The following is a 20,881-nucleotide window of genomic DNA, read 5'->3' on the forward strand; positions in this document are numbered from 1 at the left end:
TTTTCTGAATTTCAAGGTCTGTGTACGGGTGCGTGACGACTTTGATCACCTAGAGCAGGAACCAAGGGTGTGTGGTATTGGTCCTCGTTAAAATGTTCTACCGTAAAGTGCTTGGCTTCTACTGAAGCAGGGGTGCCATCCCCTCTGCAGGGGATCAACAGAGATGCCAACTGCTCCGGACACGGCAAAATAATTTTAAAAAAATACGGTAAATAACTACTAAGGAAATTTTGCAAATATTTGACAACTTTTCTTGCTTTATAGCATGACATAATTACTGTAAAATGGTGAATTATGTAAGTCTACGAATTATTTAGAAGTAGTGGTGGATAAAAATCTACTAAATTGAATTTAAACAAAGTATCACAATTGATAAACTACCACTTTAAAATATATATTTCATGTCCGGAGCAAGTTGGCATCTCTGGATCAAAATTGTGGTGGCATGTCTTCGGATCATCCTCGGTGATGTTTTCCAGACCATAGCCCATTGTGCAGCTCTAGTGCGACGTAAACTACTAGCACTAATTTTCAAATGAATATTTTATTTTAGGGTTTTATAGTACGCAAAATAAGAAACGGACCACCCTTTTAACTTCTGATATTCAAGAACGTGATGATCTGATCTAAAGATCGGATCTAGAATTAAAGTTTTTTAATCGAAAGGTAAAATTTACAGTTCCTGAGAAATTAAATTTTAAAAAGTCAAACTTAAAGTTAGATTTCTTATCAATCGATCTAATCTTGTATTTTACAATGTAAAATTACATACCTTGCAATTTGAAAAAAAAAGTCTACCATTATTGAATAAGATATAAAAAATATTTATACATTTGTTTCTTGTATGGAATTATCTTTGGATAAACTAGTTTCATAATTGTGGGCAAAAATTTTTTGCTTCGCTTAAAAAGTTCTCGAGGCGGCAGAAATAAAATCAGCATTAAGGGGTTCAAACTTTAAATCGCTCTTCAGACCCCAACTATGGGGACCAAATTTCCCAGATTGAGAGTTTCTTAATCTGGTAATATTATGATTTCAATAGTTAGTAAAGTGAGCTGTTGGGAGTTTGTCCCCTTAATGCTAATTTAACGTATGTTTTTTCCATATTTCAAGTAAAATTTAAACGTATCCGAATTTTTACATGAACTTGTAAATTTATCCAAAGATTTAATAATAAAGAAAACTTTACTATATATTCAAACATATCGAAAAATTCTTTTACTTATATTTATATTTTAACTCAATTTAAACTTCTACTTTGAATGACAAAAATACATTTTTTAGCTAAATTGGTAAAATTTCTGTGTATAAATTAATTTTAAAAATCGTGCTTTAACATTTGTGAGCATTGCTGCTTTTATCAGCTAGCGATGTATAGTTTGCAGTCAGTCTTGTCGAAAAGTCGCAGTTATAACTATGTATTTTAATATTTTACTATAATTTAATATAATGAAGAACAAGCCACTATTTCTTTTTGTAAAAAATTTGCAATAAGTAATTATATTCAAGTTGCGATTTTCGAAAGTTTATAATTGCTCACTTTCTAAGGTACTTAAACACAGTTTGGCTCAAAGTTGGCTAGACCTTCTGGACATGTTCATGCGCAAACAGCATGTACCAACAAAAGTAGTATACTAAGTTTTAGTATCTGGTAAACGACTGCAGCGAGCACTAATTACAAAACCATCTTAGTCATTGGTCCGAGAGTGATAGCAGTAGACCTCTAGCTATAAAGAATTTTCTAGATTTTCTTAATATTGATAACTTCTTTTTAGACTAGTTAATTTTTTAACCCCTGTAGTTTAAGTCCAGCAAATCGTCGACTCTTTTCTTGGAAAATTGTCTCCTTCCATACCATGTACAAAAGAAAAATAGTTCCTTATTTTTTTTCTTGAGTCTGAATTTAATAAAATTTAAAGTTGCACAACTGAAATCACTTAAAGGAAAACTTGAAATTTGGTCTTGATTTGAAACTTAAAATCTATTAAAATAGATTTATGAATTTTGAGTATTTTAAATATCAAACGCTATTAACGCGTAACATTCTCTACTGCACCCATGTTTAATATTTCACGATTTATATTTTTTCAAAGAAAATAATTTGAAAATATATTTGACAGTGAAATATCTTTTAACATAGATTTCGATACTCATTATCGCATTGAGACCAAAACAAAATTCAGGTTTCAGACATCGATAATTCGAATGTTTTATTATTCATATCTTCCGCATACTGAATAATTTTATTTGGGACCTGGACATATGTTCCTTTTGGATACAAAACTAGACTCTGATATCGACTTTTTCTATTTATGATGATGCATTCTATGACGAAGGCTCCGAATAATTGAATCTAAGTGTATTTCCTGTGCTAGTGTAAGACTTCAATGTTTTGACTGAACTCAGAATTTTTTTGCTTAGGGAAATGTTAGTGTTTTTCGGAAAGTAATTTAATTTTTTTCCAAAATAGGGCTCAACTGTATTTTTTTCACAGCTACATACAGCAGCACCGTCATCATATATTTTGACAGCTGACATAGTTAAGACTTGCTTGTGAAAAATTTCTATTTAGGGTAAACTAACCAGTGAAGGAACACTTAAGCTTCGCTTGCCTCTTAAAAAATCATATTAATTTCAAAATTCGCAATTTTAGTTAAATGACAGTGTCAGCATATTTGTTACTAACTGCAAATTATGTAAAAAAATTGTAGAGAACTTACATAATATTGCTTTAAAGTTTTGGAGGTTCAAATAACAAGTAGTAGGAACAGCTCTTACCAGTGAATGAACACCAAGAAAAGGAACACTTAATTTTGGTTATTTTTTAATGCTCTTTATGAAATTATAAGCCGCGCAAATATTTAAAAACAAGCCTATTCCTGAAATTATAACATATAAATACTTGGAAAATGTTAATTTTTTTTGTAATCATGAATTGAAAATTAAAGTTTCAGCATATTAACACATGCTGCTCATTCACTGGTAAATCTATGCCCAGTAAAGGAACATGCCTGTTCCCTCACTGGTTAGAAGTTGTTTTTCGTATTTTTAACATACTTTTGATGCGGAACATCACTAAAGGTACAAGAAAATTAAAGTTTATCTTTTATTTTCATTACCTTAGAAAAAAAACAGTAAGTAAACACTTGTTCATTCACTGGTTTTTCATCGTTTGGTGATCCAGTGAATAAACACCCCCTTATCTCAGTACTTTATTATGCTATGATGCTTAAAAAAAATAAAACGTAACTTCAATAACTATATTTTGAATTCTCTTTTTCTCAGTGAGAAAAATAAAACTATTACATGCAACTAATTCCACTTCAAACATATATATACAAGCACTCACCTTATAATTTTTTCATGGAAACAAGGTGTTGCAGAGATAATAACAAATTCAAAAATTGTTCCAGAGAAGTCTATGTGACCAGGTAATCCAAAACATTGCTAGATGACTTCCTACTGTTTGGCAGTAAGCTATTGTTACCAATCAATGTAAAGAAAAAATTTAGAATTCTTATTTTTAATCAATATATATGAAATGTTCCTTCACTGGGTAGTGTTCCTTCACTGGTTGGTTTACCTTATTTTACGCTGCAGTTTTTGGTAGGTAACCATTCAAATGTGGAAAAGGAAAAACAGCGTTTTCGGCGAAAAGGTCAAATTGCTGTTCAAAGAAGAAGAAAAAAGTATCAGATGTTAATTTTATCTTTATATATATATATATATCGTTGTTGAACACCCGACCCAATTTCAGCCAACTCAATCAAGGGAACTCTTGGATCAAGTATAGGTAGAAATTTGCCTTCATGGAGGACTTTTTAATGCAACTAACTCCCATTTGCGTTGCATGGAGAAGAAGACCCCGAGAACCTTCACAGTTAGCCTGACAGCAAGGAAACTCTAACCGATGATCCGTCTACCACTGAGGATATTTTATGTCAGCACTGCCGTTAGGATGCGGAATTCTTATCACCAGCCATCACTGGGATTTGAACCCGATTCACCTCATTGGAAGGCGAACGCTCTATCGCCTGGGCCCTCTCGGCTCTATCCAATGTTTATGGAGAAAATGTGTTGACGGAACGACAGTGCCAAAATTGAAAAAATTTCCATCGGGTAATTTTTAATATTGAAAATTCATCTTCTGAAAGTCTAGTTGAAGCTGATGAAGACACAAAGGCGTTAATTGATTCAAAACGGTGAATAAAAACAGACAGATTAAATTTATCGTGTTCAATCATTTATAATCATTTGAAACGCCTAGGCTTAATATCAAAGTTCGTCAAATGAATTCCTCATGTTTCTTTGGAAAGAAATTTGTGCCTGCGCGTTGACGTCTGTGATTTGCTTCTCTAACGTCAAGTAAATTACCCATTTTTTGAAGCACAAGAGGAAGAGAAATGAGTTCTCTGCAAAATTCTTCCAGTCTCTTAAGAAAAAATCTGGTAAACTTTTACTTCAAATGAACACCAAAATAACCTGGATCAGTTTTTTGTAAGCAAAGAATAAAGTTTTATGAACGTGGAATCATACTGCAAAGATATTGGATCCGAATGAACAATTTATTATTCGGCCAGAATTTCTGAAGAATAAAAAAAATTGCATCAGCATGCAGTCTTGTAATTATTGCATAGTAGGCTGTTTTTTTTTTTGTTGTTTCTTTTTCATTGGCAAGACAATATAAGTGCAACTCTTGCTTAAAGTGCTTGAGTTTTTTTTATTGAACTGCAGTATATTGAAGCTCTAAAAGCAGGCAAGTCCCTATATATTGCAGAGGTGGTGAAATCATTCAATCATTGCAATCATTCTTCATTACGAATTTGCTTCACTCATAATTTTAAGCAATCATAATTTACGATTATAGTTGCAATAATAATGGTAACATGCTTCTGGTAGCTCTCATTTACAAACTATATAATCGTATTATGATTTAAAGTAACTTAAAACTAGTAAAAACTATAGTAGTTTTTAAAACCAGTGTAGTTCAAAATTTTTGCAATTTTTAAGCTAAAATTACTGAGGTTAATTTTGTTTAGGCATAGCATGTTTTTCTGTTACACAAACAGCCAATATTGATTTAATCATAAATAGAAATGAAATGTAGGACACATTGAAAACTGAAATTATGTTCCTGGCTGCCGCTTACTGAGAGTGAAGAACCTTCATTTATTTAAAACTATTGTTTTTGTTGTCGTTAGCCATTAAGGCAAGGGGTGCGGTTGCTCGCGTTTTCCATTGGCGCTACTATGGCCGAGAATTCGACTTCTGTCACTCATAGGTTACATCCGTTTATAGGGCAGACCTATTCATTCATCAACAGATCGTAATTTTGAAAGAAGAATGATCAATCTCCAATCCAGTACCCCCAGAGATATAATTCGTTATGGGAACACAGAGGGCATTGTGACCCGACAGATTTAGCGCGCACCAGTCACCATTTACTACACGGGGAGTCTTCGGCCGACTGGATTCGAACTCCCGCTCTTGCGAATATGAGTCCAGCGTCCTACCAACCAGGCTATCCCGGCCGTTTCAAACTATTATTTTTGATTTATGAAATATGAACAAAAAAAAGGGATGAATTTAATGCATGAAAAAACATAGTTTAAAGTAAACTGGATTTTATATTTTTAAGTTAGCTTAACCCTAAATAACTAATGGTAGAGAGCTATTAAGAGTTAAGCTAAACAAAAAAAGAGTATCACGGTAATTTTTTCCCTCTTACGTGTTGTTTTTACAAGATAGAGATAAAATTTAACGCTAATGGTGCTTTATAATAATTTATTTGTCAATATACTTTGAACATTGGATAAATATTCAGCAAATTCTATTAGAAAGGAACAGAGACAGCCTAGAGGCTGAACCCTTTTCATTTTTACACAATTTAACAGTGGGCTTATTTCTGAACATTTTATTTCCAGTATCCCCCTTCTCGTCTATTTATACCCATCCAAGCACAAAGTCCTTATAGCTAGTAACTATTAGTTTTTCTAAATTAATTTTTATTTCAGTGGATTTAGAATAAAAACAGAGCATCACTTCTCTTAATGGCGAAATAGGACTTAGAAATAGATATAGAAAGTATAAAATTGCACTGTTAATCCACAAAATCTTCTAAAGCATTCAAACTATTCGTGCCATAGACTTCGTTTAAATTTAGTTATTTTGCAGAATATCAAGCTAATCTTCAGATTAACTAGGGTGATCTGATACTGAAATCTAATACTTAGTTTTGAATCTAGTATTTTTTATCTAGGTCTGTAAATGTTTATTCTTAGAAAGTCTTTTACAAAACGTCTTAAGACTAGCAAAATTAAACTGGAATAGTTAATTGATCAGTAAAACTGTAAAAAAAATTTAAGGTCTAGGGTTGAGATTTAATGACATTTTTTTCTGAAAGCTTCCTTGAAAATGATCACTAGAATTGAGTAAATAATGTTAATATTACAACATTATTTACATTGCAGTGAACTATTATACTAAACATAAATTAAATAATGTAACATAAAATATTATACTAAATATTTCAGTATATGCTATGATCAAAGTTTTCCAATTCTCTCCCGAAACCACCAAATTTGTACAGACTAAAATTACAAAAGTATTAAAGTTGGTCCGTTTATAACGTTGGTCCGTTACAACTTTTAAAGTTAATTTTATGCACCTAACAATCGCTTGGTTATGTTTTCTCAAAAAAAAAAACATATTCTTGTTAAAGACAATAAAACTACGCCACTGCTCCCATTAAGTGTTTTATAAATATTATATAAGTGTTATAAATTAGTATTATAAAATATTATATGATTTAAAAAACTAATTTAAATTATTGTATACAATTAGCATTATATTCGATTTAATATTTAAAATCATTTTTTTTCAGTATTTAGAACATAACAACACTTCATAAATCTTCGTGATTTTTTGTCATAGTGCAAATATTTCGATGTGTCAAATTTTAATAAAGGTTAAGAAAAAAGCAGTTTTCATAAAAAAAAAAAAATGTTCTACCTTTATTGCTAGAAATTTTTGAGCATGCTGAACGGTAATTTCGCTCAAATTTGTTGCGATCGCTTATGGCGTTACTTTGTGCCATATTATTGCAATTCTTAAACTTGATTACACGATACTCTAATTCAACTTGAACGGAAAACTTATTTAAAAAAAAAAACACCTCATTATGGTAGCTGGCCTATTTTCATTGTATTGTGGTTTAGATGAACTGATGAAAGATGAATTGATTTTTATAAAAGTTTTGTGTATGTTTCCTTCTTCATATTCTTATCGTTTGGTGATTACAGTCCATACTTCACAACAATACAGTCTTGTTTCTTAACAACATCTGCTTTCATTTCGTTCAATTCGAAAAAGTTATGGTTCAAGTCACCAATATCATGGTTCAACAATTAACTGATTTTTGAGAGATTGTAGCGTATGTTTTCTTCTACGGTGTGTAGCATATGTAAGTTTCGTTCAGTGTGCGGTGACTTCACAAAAATACAGTCAAAATTAATTTAACTCGGAAGGGTATTTTTTTTTCCAAATCTGTTTATTTGAATAGAGTTTAGAAAGAATTGAAAACAAACATTAAATCTCTGATGCTTATTTCAATGTTTGAAGCCTACTTTTTGATTTTGGAGTGGGTCGTTGCGTTAAATTAACTTCTGAAACAGGCAGAGGTTTGACCTTAAAAATAGAACTTAATTCATGAACCCACTTTATCACTTCAGCGAAGGACGACTGAAAAATAAATGGCTCTCTCGGCTTTAAATTAAGTCTGTTTTTAAAACTAATCAAGTGTTTGACCACGCGTTGGTCAAATTTACATAAAATTGCCTGATGAACAGATTTGACCTCGGTTTAAACGGAGCAGAGGCGCACGACGAGATTTGTATATCAATATTTAAAGAACGTTTAAAGCAGGGGTTCCCATGCTTCTTTTAGACTCGTTGATAATATAATATTCGTTGTTGCAATAAAAGATTGGGTTTTCATCATGTGTTCAATCAAATGACGAAATTTAGAGTGTAAAATTAATAATGAACAAATGATTAGGCTGAAAGAATATTAAAATAATAACATAGGACCATGACCGTCGCGGCACACACAATTATGATTATATTCTTAATTTTATCACACAAAAAAATCTTAACAAAATATTAATAACCTCTCTTATACTTAAAAACGTAACACCAGGCGCTTAAGCTATAAGAAAAGACTTTATTAAATGGCAAATCTTTTCCGCGTTGCTTGAACAGAAGATGGTATTAAAAACACCAAAACCAATTTGATTGTATGAAAAAAATGAACTGAGGTATAAAATATTTTCGTTAAAAACAATTCTAATTATAATTATTAATCTAGCAGAATAACAGTATTCTGTGACAGTATAAATATTAGATAATGACAATAGCACAGTATGCTCTAGCAAATGACAGTGCTATCGAATTTAGAAAAAGTTGTATTTTTAAAATTCAATTTTCCAAGAATTATTCGACCGATTTCGCTCTAATTTTATGTTATTTTAAAATTGCATTCTTTAAGTAATGTAAAAAATCGTATACATAATGATGCAATAATTACAATACAGTTATTAAATAATATAATCCAAAATAATAGATATTTACGAAAAGTTATATTTTTTTTGAAATAATATTTAGATAAGCGAATTTTATAAACATGTGCAAAAAATTTTCCATTCGCGTAAAAGCTAAATACACAAAAAGTTAAAGCAATACTAAGGGGTCAAAACTTTGGACCACTCTCCAGACATAACTCCCACTTCGATTTGAACACGCCTACTATGAATGGTTCTCATTGAAAAGTTGACCTGCTACTTGTGACTGCGACATTGTCCTCCTCACGCTGTTGCTCCTCAATCTCGATCATACACAACGTACAACATATACACTCGATTGCTAAATGCACCACAGGAGTGACCACGACCGTGAACTTAATACAGCTCTCACGATCAGCCCTCAAAAAGTGCGGTGATCTTAATACAGCTCTCCGGGCTTCTCACTAAAACAGCAATGAATCAACTAGTGATAACCGTTCATCGAATACTATCACAGATATAATTCCGGTGGGGAGTACTGTAGTGTATCTACATGGTATCCACATGGTCGATAACTACTCTTCCCACAATGAGCTATTGAACGGTAAGGATGTACATATAAGAAAAAAACAGTTATCATTATTCATTTTTTGTAATTTAAGCATTTGGAATCTGTATATATATATATATATATGGCTTGCGAGATCTACTAATATGTGATAAAAAATATTTATATTCTCATCCTTCTAAAGAGAGGACACCAAAAAACTAAAAATTTTCAGAAATCTTCACAAAAATCATAATTTTTAATGTCTTTTCCATTCAGAAACATTAATTAAATTAAACATAATTTTAACATAAACATAATTTGAACATAATTTGAAACATAAATTTAAATTAGAAAAGCACTCACGTGAATACCACGGCACCCCTAATGCCAAGACTTTCTGTCTCTCTTTTTCAATTTTTATGCAAATAATATTTGGAATGGGAATTTTTTTAATAAAATTGTGATTTTTAATCATGATTTTATATTTCCACTCAGGATGAAAAATAGTCCCCCAACTCCAACAGCCGTGTGCTTCCTCTTCTGAAACCAATTTAAATTTTTGTGATTTATTAAGAAATTTTAGTGATTAAACCTTAAGACTATTAACATAACGATGCTGATGAAAAGCTTACGTTTACACAAAACAAGAGTAGTAACCGAACAAAAAAAAATTGGAAAAAAAAAGTTTAATTTAGCATAAAATATTCCTTTTTCTAATAATAATATCTAATGTATCTTAGGTTAGTGACAATATTTATCAATATATTTCATTCTGCCAATAAGTTTTCAAGGACAAACAAACTTAAATTATTGCACAGATAAATGCAAGAGATTAGAAACAAGTTTGAAATCTTATTATAATTCAAACGTATTTCTAGAATGCTGAAATCAATGATCGATGAAATAGTCATTTTCTAAAACAACTATTTTCCCTACCCTACCATTCATTATTTATGAAATCAATAATCAATTGAAATGTGAATTGTTATATTAAGTACACCTCTTCCTGTCTCTCACATTTCTGTTAATGAATTTTTTGTAGTAAGAAAGCAAAAACTATTTTGTACTTTGAAAGTAAGAAAACGGTACATATATATATATATATATTGCTTGTTGCTTGGTAACGATGAACCTGTAAAATTTTAATTTTGCTACTCAGGTTAAGGTATCTTACAGGTTTTGGAACAAAAAACTTTAATTTCATGTTTGGTAAGCACGGTTCTAAAGTTATAAATATAAAGTTTAAAAATTTATAAATTATTTTTCAAAATGAGGGAAAACTTGAGCTTAATGACTACTAATTTTCCGTGTCCCACTAACAGCTGAACAACATATTGTACGACATAAATATCAACAAAAAAAATTTTTCAGGATTAATAGTGTGATTACCTGATTTTTTACTTAAATCTTAAAAAAAAATCTAAAAGACAATAAAATAGAACTAAATATATTTTTTGAATTCTTTAAAAAGAAAAATTCTAAATATTCTTACTTAAAGCTTGATAAAATAACAAATTCATTTATAGACATAGCATAAAATATTGAGCATAAAATATTTAGCATAAAATACTTTTAGCATAAAATATTGATAACATTATACAAAATCTACATGCAAAACTTCAAAGAATTCTCAAATTAACTTTTTTACTAATGTGTGTGTTAGCATAACGAATTTTTCTCTAATTCTACGTTCAGCAGAATATGCATTTAATATACGAGAAAATTCAGCGAACAATAAAATAAATAATTTCAAAATTAATTTCTGAAAGTGAATTTTATTTGTTTTAAATATATAATTTAATTAAATAAAAAAAAAGTAAAAATACTCAAAACGTTAAAAATATTTCAGTTTCGTTTGTCGGTATGAGAAAAAACTGCTATAATTTCACTTCTAAAAACCGGAGATCACAAATTTGGATTGAGTAATTCTAATAAGCTTAAGATCAAATATGAATGATAAAAAAAAATTAAATTTTCGTCGAAATTGCCATTTTCCACCTAGTCGGATTCTTTAATTTTGGATTTTCAATCGAAAATTAGAGATTTTAAATAAATAAATAAGAAAATAAGTCATACTTGTAATCAACACGAAAGAAACTTATGATGTACTCGTATTTATTAGGAAACGGGGCAATTTTATACTCAGCTTGTAAAATTAAATGTTATTTTTGTTCTTAATTTAATTTTACTTACTTAGAATATTTTTGTTCCATGTTCCATGTAAATTTTTATCTCGCGTAAAAATGTTAAGATAAATATGTATTGTAAATTTCGATTGCTTAAAACTTTGGAAAAAAATCTTAAAAATTATAATTCATGCTACGGAGTCGCTCGGGGGGGGGGGGGGCTGTTTAATAAATAGCTGAAAGAAACTCGCATTTAAAACTTTTATTTGAATAGAAACTGGAAAAAAGCATTTAAAAATCACGAAAAGGCGCTATTCTCTTAGAAACCAACCATTGAAAAATATTTCATACTTTTTTTCGTTTAAAGTGCCGGACGTTTTTTAATTGTTTATTTTTTTATTAATTATTTTATTTTTCGACATTCAGCAATGTTTGTATTAACATAATGTAATTCGTATTTCTACAATATTCATATGAATTTCCTTACGAAATTCCTCATTGAACACTGATTTTATGTACTTTTTTTTATTAAAAACTGCCTGAAAACCCGTTCTTCGCTCGGGGTGAATTAAAAAAAGAAAAAGAATTAATAAATCACTACTGAGAAACAACGCAATCATGCTCAAAACTGATATACCAACACAATTAAAGAGCTTGATGGAAGAACCAGGTAAGTGACATTTTCAGGGAAATTAATCAATTAAAGAAAATAACATAAAGTGGTTCCGTCAATATGGGTATTTTTAATGTAACAGAACTGTTTTTGTTTTTTTAATTTTTACTTGGCATAACTAATCCATATAAGTTTTTAGTAAGCTTGCATGATTTTTATTTCAAATCAGGCTGTGGTAAATTAAATAAAGTACCTAATTAATTTATTAGTCCCACCTTCTAATAAATTGGTAATAAAATAATTCTGATACAACTTCCTTTTTCTTTCTGAAAATGTCACTCACCTGGTTCTTCATCTAAGTTTTTCGATTAATATAGCTAAAATAATTTCATTTTTTAAAATTGAATATTATATGTTGTAATCTTCTGTGGCTTTACGTTATTGAAGTAAGCAAATCTCGTTAAATCGTTAAATTTAAAACAACGGCTAACGATTGGCCAATCAAAACATTTCATTTTTCGCTCATCCCTTTCGAACGGTTTGTCGTAGAATGTTCTAATCTCGACAGTTACCCTCATCGTGCATCGAACTATCTGTACGCCAAGTTTAATCGATTTCGATTGGATGGTTCGTTTGGATGGAGTCTATAAAGGACATACACTCACAGACATTCATTTTTATACCTATAGATTAAAAACTTTTCCCATTATTATTATTTTGTTTTTTCCATTCAGCAGCTTTTACATTTTCCTTGAAAAGCACTTGCTTTTCACTTGCTAATTTTTCTTCAATTTTGTTATGTGATTCTCGATATAATTTTTTTAATAAATGAGTTTAAAAAATAATTGTTCATAGTTGACAGTATTTTATCCCATGATTAGACGCATTCAAGTTCATTTGATACCTCGTGTTTCAATAAAAAAAATATTAGCATCCGATTTTTCTTGTTGCACTAACGAAATTTTGCCCCTCCAGTATGACACTAGAAGCAACTAGTTCCGGAATAAGAGCCGTAAGAGAGAAAATTATATCGATATGATACGACATTTCAATTGATTGCGCAGTAATATATCAATGCTTATTGTGTATACCAGTAAGTTCAACACGCTGACACTTTGTTCATCAATCCTTTATGATTGCCTAAGATTGCATTTTTTGATAAACCTAAAAAATGTTTACTGTGTTAACACATTAGTGCCTAGCTTCCCTTTAAAAGGACTGCACTATTTGTCGAAAATAAATAAATTAATAAATTAAACTATCACAACTGTTTACGTTTTTGCACTTTTTGCAGTCACAAAGATGTCTACTAATTACATAAATATTCACATTTATATCTAAAACTAATTATATCTAAAGCTTTTTTTTCTGTTGTTTCTTTTAAGTTTAAGTAATTGAATGAAACATGCATTTCAATGTGTACTTCAACTTTTTCATGCCTGTGCTGTGCATATATTGACAATTTCTTATGACTGGACGTTAATGGGAGAATAATATTAATAATATTTGGTGGTGATGAAGATGTTATTATTCCCAATTTCAGCTGTATTATAATTAAGCCTAATAATTTAACATATATATATATATATATATAAGTTCAAAATGAAGAATAAAACAAAGAAAAATTATGGACGTATGAAAAGACATATGAAATTATGACATATAGACATATCGCTACTCGCCTTATAGTCTACGTTTTATACTATTTTTTATTTTATTTTTTTTTATTTTTCTTTTATTTTATTTTCTGTTTTTACATGTTATTTTTTCTTATTGTGTTCTATTTTATTTGTTGTAATTTTTGTAAAAAAATTTTTTGAGTGCTCTTCACACTATTGTAGTAATACATTTTGCTTTTGATACAATATCAGAAAGCACTCTTTTTTGCGGATGTAATCGTGTAGGCTGATGAAAAGATTATATCTTTTTTTTCCTGTTTTTTTTTAAATTAAATTTCATCCTTTTTTTTTTTAACTGTTGTTTGTTATTTTTTTACTTGTTATTTCCCCCCCTTTTACATATGTCTATAATTTTTCTTTGTTTTATCTTCATTTTGAACTTATATAATATATATATATTTTGAAAAAAAAAACTCAGAAATTTTGAATTGCGCATTTAAGCTTTTGAGCGAGCCAAATCTTAATCAATGATCGGTTTTTCCGTGGTTATTTTCAATTGATAAAATAATAACCATCAATTTTATCATCTGGACAATCCCGAATGTCTCTTTCATAGTGTTCTTGTCTAATATTATAATTTTCAGAATATTGTGTTAAGTATAAGATAGGTCGCATTTATAATTCTTGCAGGGGGACGCACCTATGTCTATGTACGCCACTGCCCTAAATTCTTGTGAAGAACTGGGGTTCGATCCTCTGTGGCTTGCTTGAAGTCCTTCAGATCGATAGAAACTTGCTCGCTTAAAGTAAAGACGGCTTGTGCACAATACTGACCACATTTCCACACTCAGGCAGGTGGTGATGAAATTGAAAAGCTTTTAACCGTCATGAGCCCCTTGATCACAATGAGCTGTTACTGTCCTTTTATACTACGCAATAAATAAACCTACTAAATGTAAGAAAATGAGAAATAATTTGCAGCTAAGATGAAGACATAATTTTTCACGATACCACTAATCGAATAACAAATAATTAAGTAATAGGCAAATCTCGTTGAATATAGATTAGAAAGATAGTCTGCCGTCACACACATGTCACATAAGCACAGATGTTGAAGGCAAAGAAAGAATTAAATAACCCTTGATATTAGTTAAAAAATAAATAAATAAAACATTAACGTTAGATAATTAATTATAACTTTCCTGATTATTTTTTTTTAAATTTTGTTTTTGTTAACCTTTCGGGTTATACAAAAATCAATCAGATAGATGGAAAGCAAAAAAATCCTATTTCCTCACCCCTGCTAATCAGGGGAGCCGGGATGAGAGGTCGAGGGAGGTCATTATGACCTCCCAAAAATTTTCCACGTTAGGCAAATCTTGTCTAACCATTCGGTAAATCTTGTCTGACCATTCGGTAAATCTTGTTTAACCATTCGGCAAATTTATTAAAATTCCTTTCCTATCACTCTCTTTTCGTACCTTTAGAAAACATTTGTGAAATTCGTAAGAATTTCTGATTTATTTAGTTTTTTTTTACATAACATTGAAAAATAAGATTGGCGTCATGTNATATTGTAGAAATACGAATTACATATATATATAAAGTAAAATAATTAAATAATTTTAATTTTGTACGATTCTCCCATTAAGTCATTTGCCACTACAAATTGCCGATAAAAAAAACTCTTTCACTAATTTGTTGAAATTGTAAATGAGCTATGTTTCCTATAGTTACCGTTGAAATTGCAAAGCAATAAAATATTTACATACTTACACCAACGTAGTTGCCATAAGAAAAGAAATCCTTTGAGCGCCATCTGTAGTTCGTTTTGATTTTAAACTTCAATAACACGTGGTCTTTACGTCTGCTAATAACAGCGTATTAAAGTTCAAATAAAACAGGACAGCGCATGATTTCCGCTTGGGGTTATTGGCATCAGTGTTTGTTTGTTTGTAAATGGAGTCGACAATGTTTAATTTTTTTTTAAATTAGTGAAATTAGATAGTATCTGTACTATGAAACTAATCTTTGTAAACAATTTTATTGCATAAGTGTAGAAGGTAATTAAATAAACTAAAACATTTTTTTTTCATTTCTTGTGACAGATAACTATTCACAGTTTTAGTACCTTGTCTATTGTATGAATTTCAGTACTTCGATTTATTTTAGTTGATCTAAATATCAGTTGTGATGAATATAAATTACTGTAACAAATATTTTCATCACGAATCACTTTAAACTTTTGGGTTATTATTTCCAATAATTGTCTATGCATGATCCTAAAAGAGTATTACAGAATTGAAATCCACGCCCTGGTTTACTTTTATTTGTGACATATTCATCAAACGCTTGTTTTATCTCTGTAATTTGAATATATATTGAAAAAATAATTTGTCTCAGAGATTTCAGTGTTTGAGAATCTACTCTGATTTATGCATATAAATATTTCCATAACTTTGCATTAGTTGTTAATTTTAAACGCTTTCATAAAAAGCTGTACGAAATGAAAATCAAACAAATAAAGTTATTGCACCCTTTTCAAAAGATGTTTTCGTGCAGAATCAAGAGATGGATTTTATTGGTTTAAAAATTGTAAATTTTTCTATATTGATTACACCATTTAATGTAATTATTTATTCTATTAATCTCTCAAATAAGGGAAATTAGAATAAAAGCCAATTTTTCAATATGAAAATTTTTAATGTATTTTATAAAATTATTGGTTTTTAAGAAAAGTTTTCAATTTTGTTTCATATTCACTATCTTTTATTTGGGGCTGTTTCCGTATCCTGATCTGTCTTGCCAACTACAATCGCCAAGGTGCCAAATAGATTTTAAACTTGCAAATTTTCTTTAAAAAACAATTGGATGTTTGCTTGGGGTTGCTACGGGTTATACCTTTCGAGTTGGTCCCTTTCTGTGATAATTTTTTTTTTTTAGTTTTTTCGTGGGCCACTGCCCGTTTTCAAGACTTGGTGATTATTCTGCCACGGATCACGATACGGAAATCTCCCCTTTTATTCAGAGATTGTGTGTGGACCAAGATCATAGTCAATAACTGTCAATTTAGAACAAGATAATGGAGTAAAATTAATGACATTACCCTAAATAAGATATTTTACTTCGTTTGACCATATCTTTCCTCGTTTATAATGTAATGTTATATATTTGCAATGTTTTATAAAGTACAAGTTTATTTTACTCAAAATCTTTTGTAGTTCAGTTTTATAATTATTCAATTCTGTGCTATGTTTGAACTTAATTAGTCTTGTATATTTAAAAAAAAAACTTGTATTGGAATTTTCATAGTTATACAACAGTTTGGCTGGGGTAGTCTGTAAGGTAGGGTGTTAGGCCCATGTCCAGGTGGCCCCCACTGGCCGAAGACTCCCTGTGTTGACTCCTCTGAAAATACTGAGTTGGAGATTCGTCGTTCTCTGGTTCAGGGCAATATTATGGTCTGTGGGTGTTTGAATGTGTCCGCCCTCTGAACCGAGCCAAGACGTGTGCAGCTGAACTCATATTCTTGGCCATAGAAGGCGCCACTAAAGAGCAAGAGGCGCTTCCTGTGCCTTGAATTTGCTGGATTTTACCAAGTAGGCTTGATGATATTGATCATTAGAAACAACAGCAACATACCACAGTCTTTTGAGCTGATATAATACAAATGACAAACTGAAAAAAAGTCAAATTTATTAAAATTAATTATTATCTGAGTGTTTTAAAATTGATGGAAGAACAAAAAATCTTGATTCAAAACTATGACATTTATCTATCATTTACTTTATGTCGAAAACATATTAGCATTTCGCTTGTGTAAAATGACATATGGTATGTTTATGTAGCTTGCTTTTAAAAGCTATTACGCTACTAATTATCTTTTTATTATACTTACTTAAATAATTAATTTTATTCAACTACAAAAGGGGAAATTTGTTTTTAAAAAAAGACATTTTTTTTTTATTTTTTACTTTTAAAAGATTAGGTTTTAGGACAAAATTTATCTTAATTTCCATGTTTAGCCAAGCCATTTTTCTTTCTCAACCATTGCAGTTTGGACCAATATACTGAAGTCCATTGTTTTATCATGGCCTACAATATTAAAATTACTAATGGTTTTATGAATAGTCACAAAAATTTTTGATCATTAGTCATTTTGTTCCCTATGATTGTTAGTCTGTCACCAAAAAGCATTTTTAACTTTTCACTTTTTCCACCCTCCTTTCTCAAGCCTCTGCAGTAGGCCCAACAGACCGTAGAAATTATTTTGTCTCAACTTAAGTATATAATAATTTACACTGTATTCATATTTTTTGTAATTGTTGAGCAAACTTTTTAATTCTTTTCTAGATTCCATATTAATTCTGAAAATAGCCTTTTGCAAATGTGAAAAAGAAAACTTCAGAAATGACTAAAATGAAGCTTCAAGTCTTTTCTTGCATATTGCTAATATTTATGTTATTCATTAAAGGTATATATTTCATGTTTTATTTTTTTTATTTTCTATAAATACTGTTTTGTTTGTTTGTTTGTTTTTTTTACTTTGATAAATGTTTTATTAAACAGTTTATAATATGTATTTAGTATTTTTTAATGTTGCCTTTAATTAGGTAACAACTGCATCGCTGGACCAGAGCTAACCGTATCAAATATTACTGAAAGTAAAATGCATGTCAGCTGGACCACAGTATCTGTTCCTGACAAAGTTATTGAAAAGTATCAAGTAAGCTATTTAATTTAGCTATTTTTTAAGTATGATTTTTATTTGCTTTTTATCAGACCTGATCTGAATTTACTTATTAATTTGTTAGCCACATACATTTTAAAAATATTTTGTTACAATATTATCAATCAAAACTTGAGTTTTTTTTTTCAATAAAATTTGCTTTTAATTTCCAGATTAATTTAAATTTATTTGAAAGAAATGTGTATGAAGTATGTGTCATTATTTTCTCTCACAGTAAATCTGTACAATCCTTAAACGAGTTTNTTTTTTTTTTTTTTTTTTTTTTTTTTTTTTTTGCATACACGTCAACTATCTAATTTTAACTTCAAAATGGTGGGGGGTTTTTCTAAAAGTTGAACACAACAACTAGAGTTTACAGATAGTAAAAAAAAAGAAGAAAAAAAAACTACTGAAGTTGATTGTGCTGTCTGAAAATGTGGCAAATAAGATGTTTTAAGTTTTTCAAATCAATTATAACATCTCAAAAAATGGACAGTATGTTAAAAAAATGTTTTTGTTATATAGAAGTTTATACTGCAATGTTATTGGTTCTCTTATTTCAAATTCTTGTATCATTTTATATGTTTTGGAAAAAAATACTCTTACTGTATTACTATTGTAAAAGTTTACTTCAGAACTTTAAATGCAATTTAAGGTATTGTAGAGTTGATACAAAATGACACAATGTAAAATATAGCCCTTTTCATGTGTGTTTATGTTTTTAAAATTTAAGGCCGTGGACATTGAAGTTTAAAGTGACTAACTATTATCAATCATTTTATTTATAGATTTTACACAAAGTAATGATAATTTTATTTTTTTTAAATGCTTTGTTTTTCTACATTTTATTTTGCTACTCTTTTTGTAATCGGTTTGAGAACTGCCTGTCAAAAAAAAAAAAATTATGAATCTTTTGATTGATTTAAATAACATATTTTAAGTGATAATGTAATTACTTTCTAAAGATTTCTAAAAGAAAACATTTCCATGCTAAAGTACAAATGGCTTTAAGTGCATAAATAAGTTAAAGCATTACTTTTAGTGTTAAAAAAAAAAAAGAAAATGAAATCAGTAAGTTTTGAGAAAAGAAAAATTATAATGGAAAATGTTTTATCTCTATGAATAAATAAAGAGTCTGTGTGCATGTTTGATTGCATCTCCATTTCAGGGTTGTCAAACTTTTGACTAGTATTTGACAATTTTAACCATAAATAAAACTTAAATAAATAATTCCAAGAAATGATGTGGTAAGATAATACCTGATTAAAAACTTCATTCACTTCCAAAAGAGGTGCCAATTTTCAAGACTTGCCAGGCATGAATGAGAAGAAATAAAAATGATTTGAAATTTTTTTTTAAAAAAATAAAAAAAAACTTAAAGTTGGCAACAAAAAATGGAAAAATAAAGGTGAGACACAAAAGAAGAAAAATATTACAGCAAATAAACATTAGTTCTTCACTGTCTCTCCGTAGATTTTCTTGTTTTGTTTCTCAACTGATTTTCTTGTTTTGTTTCTCAACTTTAATTTTATATGTCTCATTGGGAACTTTGTGTTTTTTATTTCAAATCACTTTTGTTTCTTCTCATTCACGCCTGGCAAGTCTTGAAAATGAGCATCTACTTTTGAAGTGCTTGAAACATGTCAACTGTTATTTCCTATTTGTATATTTTTGAAGCGAATAAAGTTTTTAATCAGATAATATATAAATAAAGCTTTTTTGAAGCGAATAAAGTTTTCTATCAGTTAATATATAAATAAAGCTTTTTTGAAGCGAATAAAGTTTTTAATCAGATAATATATAAATAAAGCTGTTTAATTTAAAAAATTACTGTCAAAGTTTGAACCGTTAAATAGATTATTTTTTTCCTTGATTTAAAGCTAATAACTCTGAGACTAAGTCGCGAATTTTCTAAAATTTATCAATCAGCATTTATTTGATATTTTAGGTTACATTTATTTTGTGCAATTGTGTTAAATGTGTTTAACTTATGATTTTATTCAAGTAAATAAAAGGTATATCTTAAAAAATGAAAAAAAAAATATGAAATACATTATATCTTTGTAAAAAAAAAATTTGTTTTTAAGCACTACACTGCACTTTTTTTATTATTTTTTTTTATTTGTTTAATATTATGAATAGAGCCCGGATTTTGATGACCTAAAAAATCTCAATTAATGTCCTTAAAAAGTGCAAAAAATGCCCTTACAAACTGCAAAAAATGCCCTTAAAATGCGAAAATTGTGCTAACAATTGCCTTATGACATGACTTAAGTAGAAGTTAAAATATTGAACTAAAACAATGTTTTACTCTTTAAAATTATTATGAGTCGTTTCAAAAAATATAAAGCGATGCAATACTTGTTCTGCGTTCATTAAAGTTTGAAAAATATGTTATATCCTAAAATAACGAAAAAAAGGAAAGTATATTGACTCCAAAACATTTTCATTTTGTATAGAAACTTAAATGAATATAACAACTTCCATCTCATAATATTACTAAATATCAGAATTACAGTAAATTATTAAATTTTTTTTAATATTTTGAAATGTAAACGAGCGTCTCTTGTCTGAAAACAAATTTTTATACCAGGAGAAGCTTCTTTCAACGTCTACTGATGTTATTGGTGCGTACTTGAAAAGGACGGTCACACTTACTGACAATTCTTCTTCAATTTGAAAAGATG

At 29.3% G+C, this 20,881-nt stretch overlaps 1 protein-coding gene across 2 annotated transcripts in view; it reads left to right on the plus strand.

Moving 5' to 3' along the window:
* Window positions 1–15,362: 15,362 nt before the first annotated feature.
* The window catches only part of LOC107453437 (tyrosine-protein kinase Wsck), a 27,350-nt gene continuing 21,831 nt past the window's right edge, over window positions 15,363–20,881 (plus strand). The window contains exons 1-3 of one of the 2 annotated variants that reach the window (XM_016070268.3): window positions 15,363–15,528; window positions 17,819–17,939; window positions 18,079–18,191. In XM_016070268.3, the coding sequence (XP_015925754.1) occupies window positions 17,876–17,939; window positions 18,079–18,191 (177 nt within the window). In that variant the 5' untranslated portion in view covers window positions 15,363–15,528; window positions 17,819–17,875. The remainder of the gene's footprint in view (window positions 15,529–17,818; window positions 17,940–18,078; window positions 18,192–20,881) is intronic. The other variant, XM_071182452.1, reaches the window with a different exon arrangement.

The sequence above is a fragment of the Parasteatoda tepidariorum genome, chromosome 6 (assembly GCF_043381705.1).
Source record: "Parasteatoda tepidariorum isolate YZ-2023 chromosome 6, CAS_Ptep_4.0, whole genome shotgun sequence".
Classification (NCBI taxonomy): Eukaryota; Metazoa; Arthropoda; class Arachnida; order Araneae; family Theridiidae; genus Parasteatoda; species Parasteatoda tepidariorum.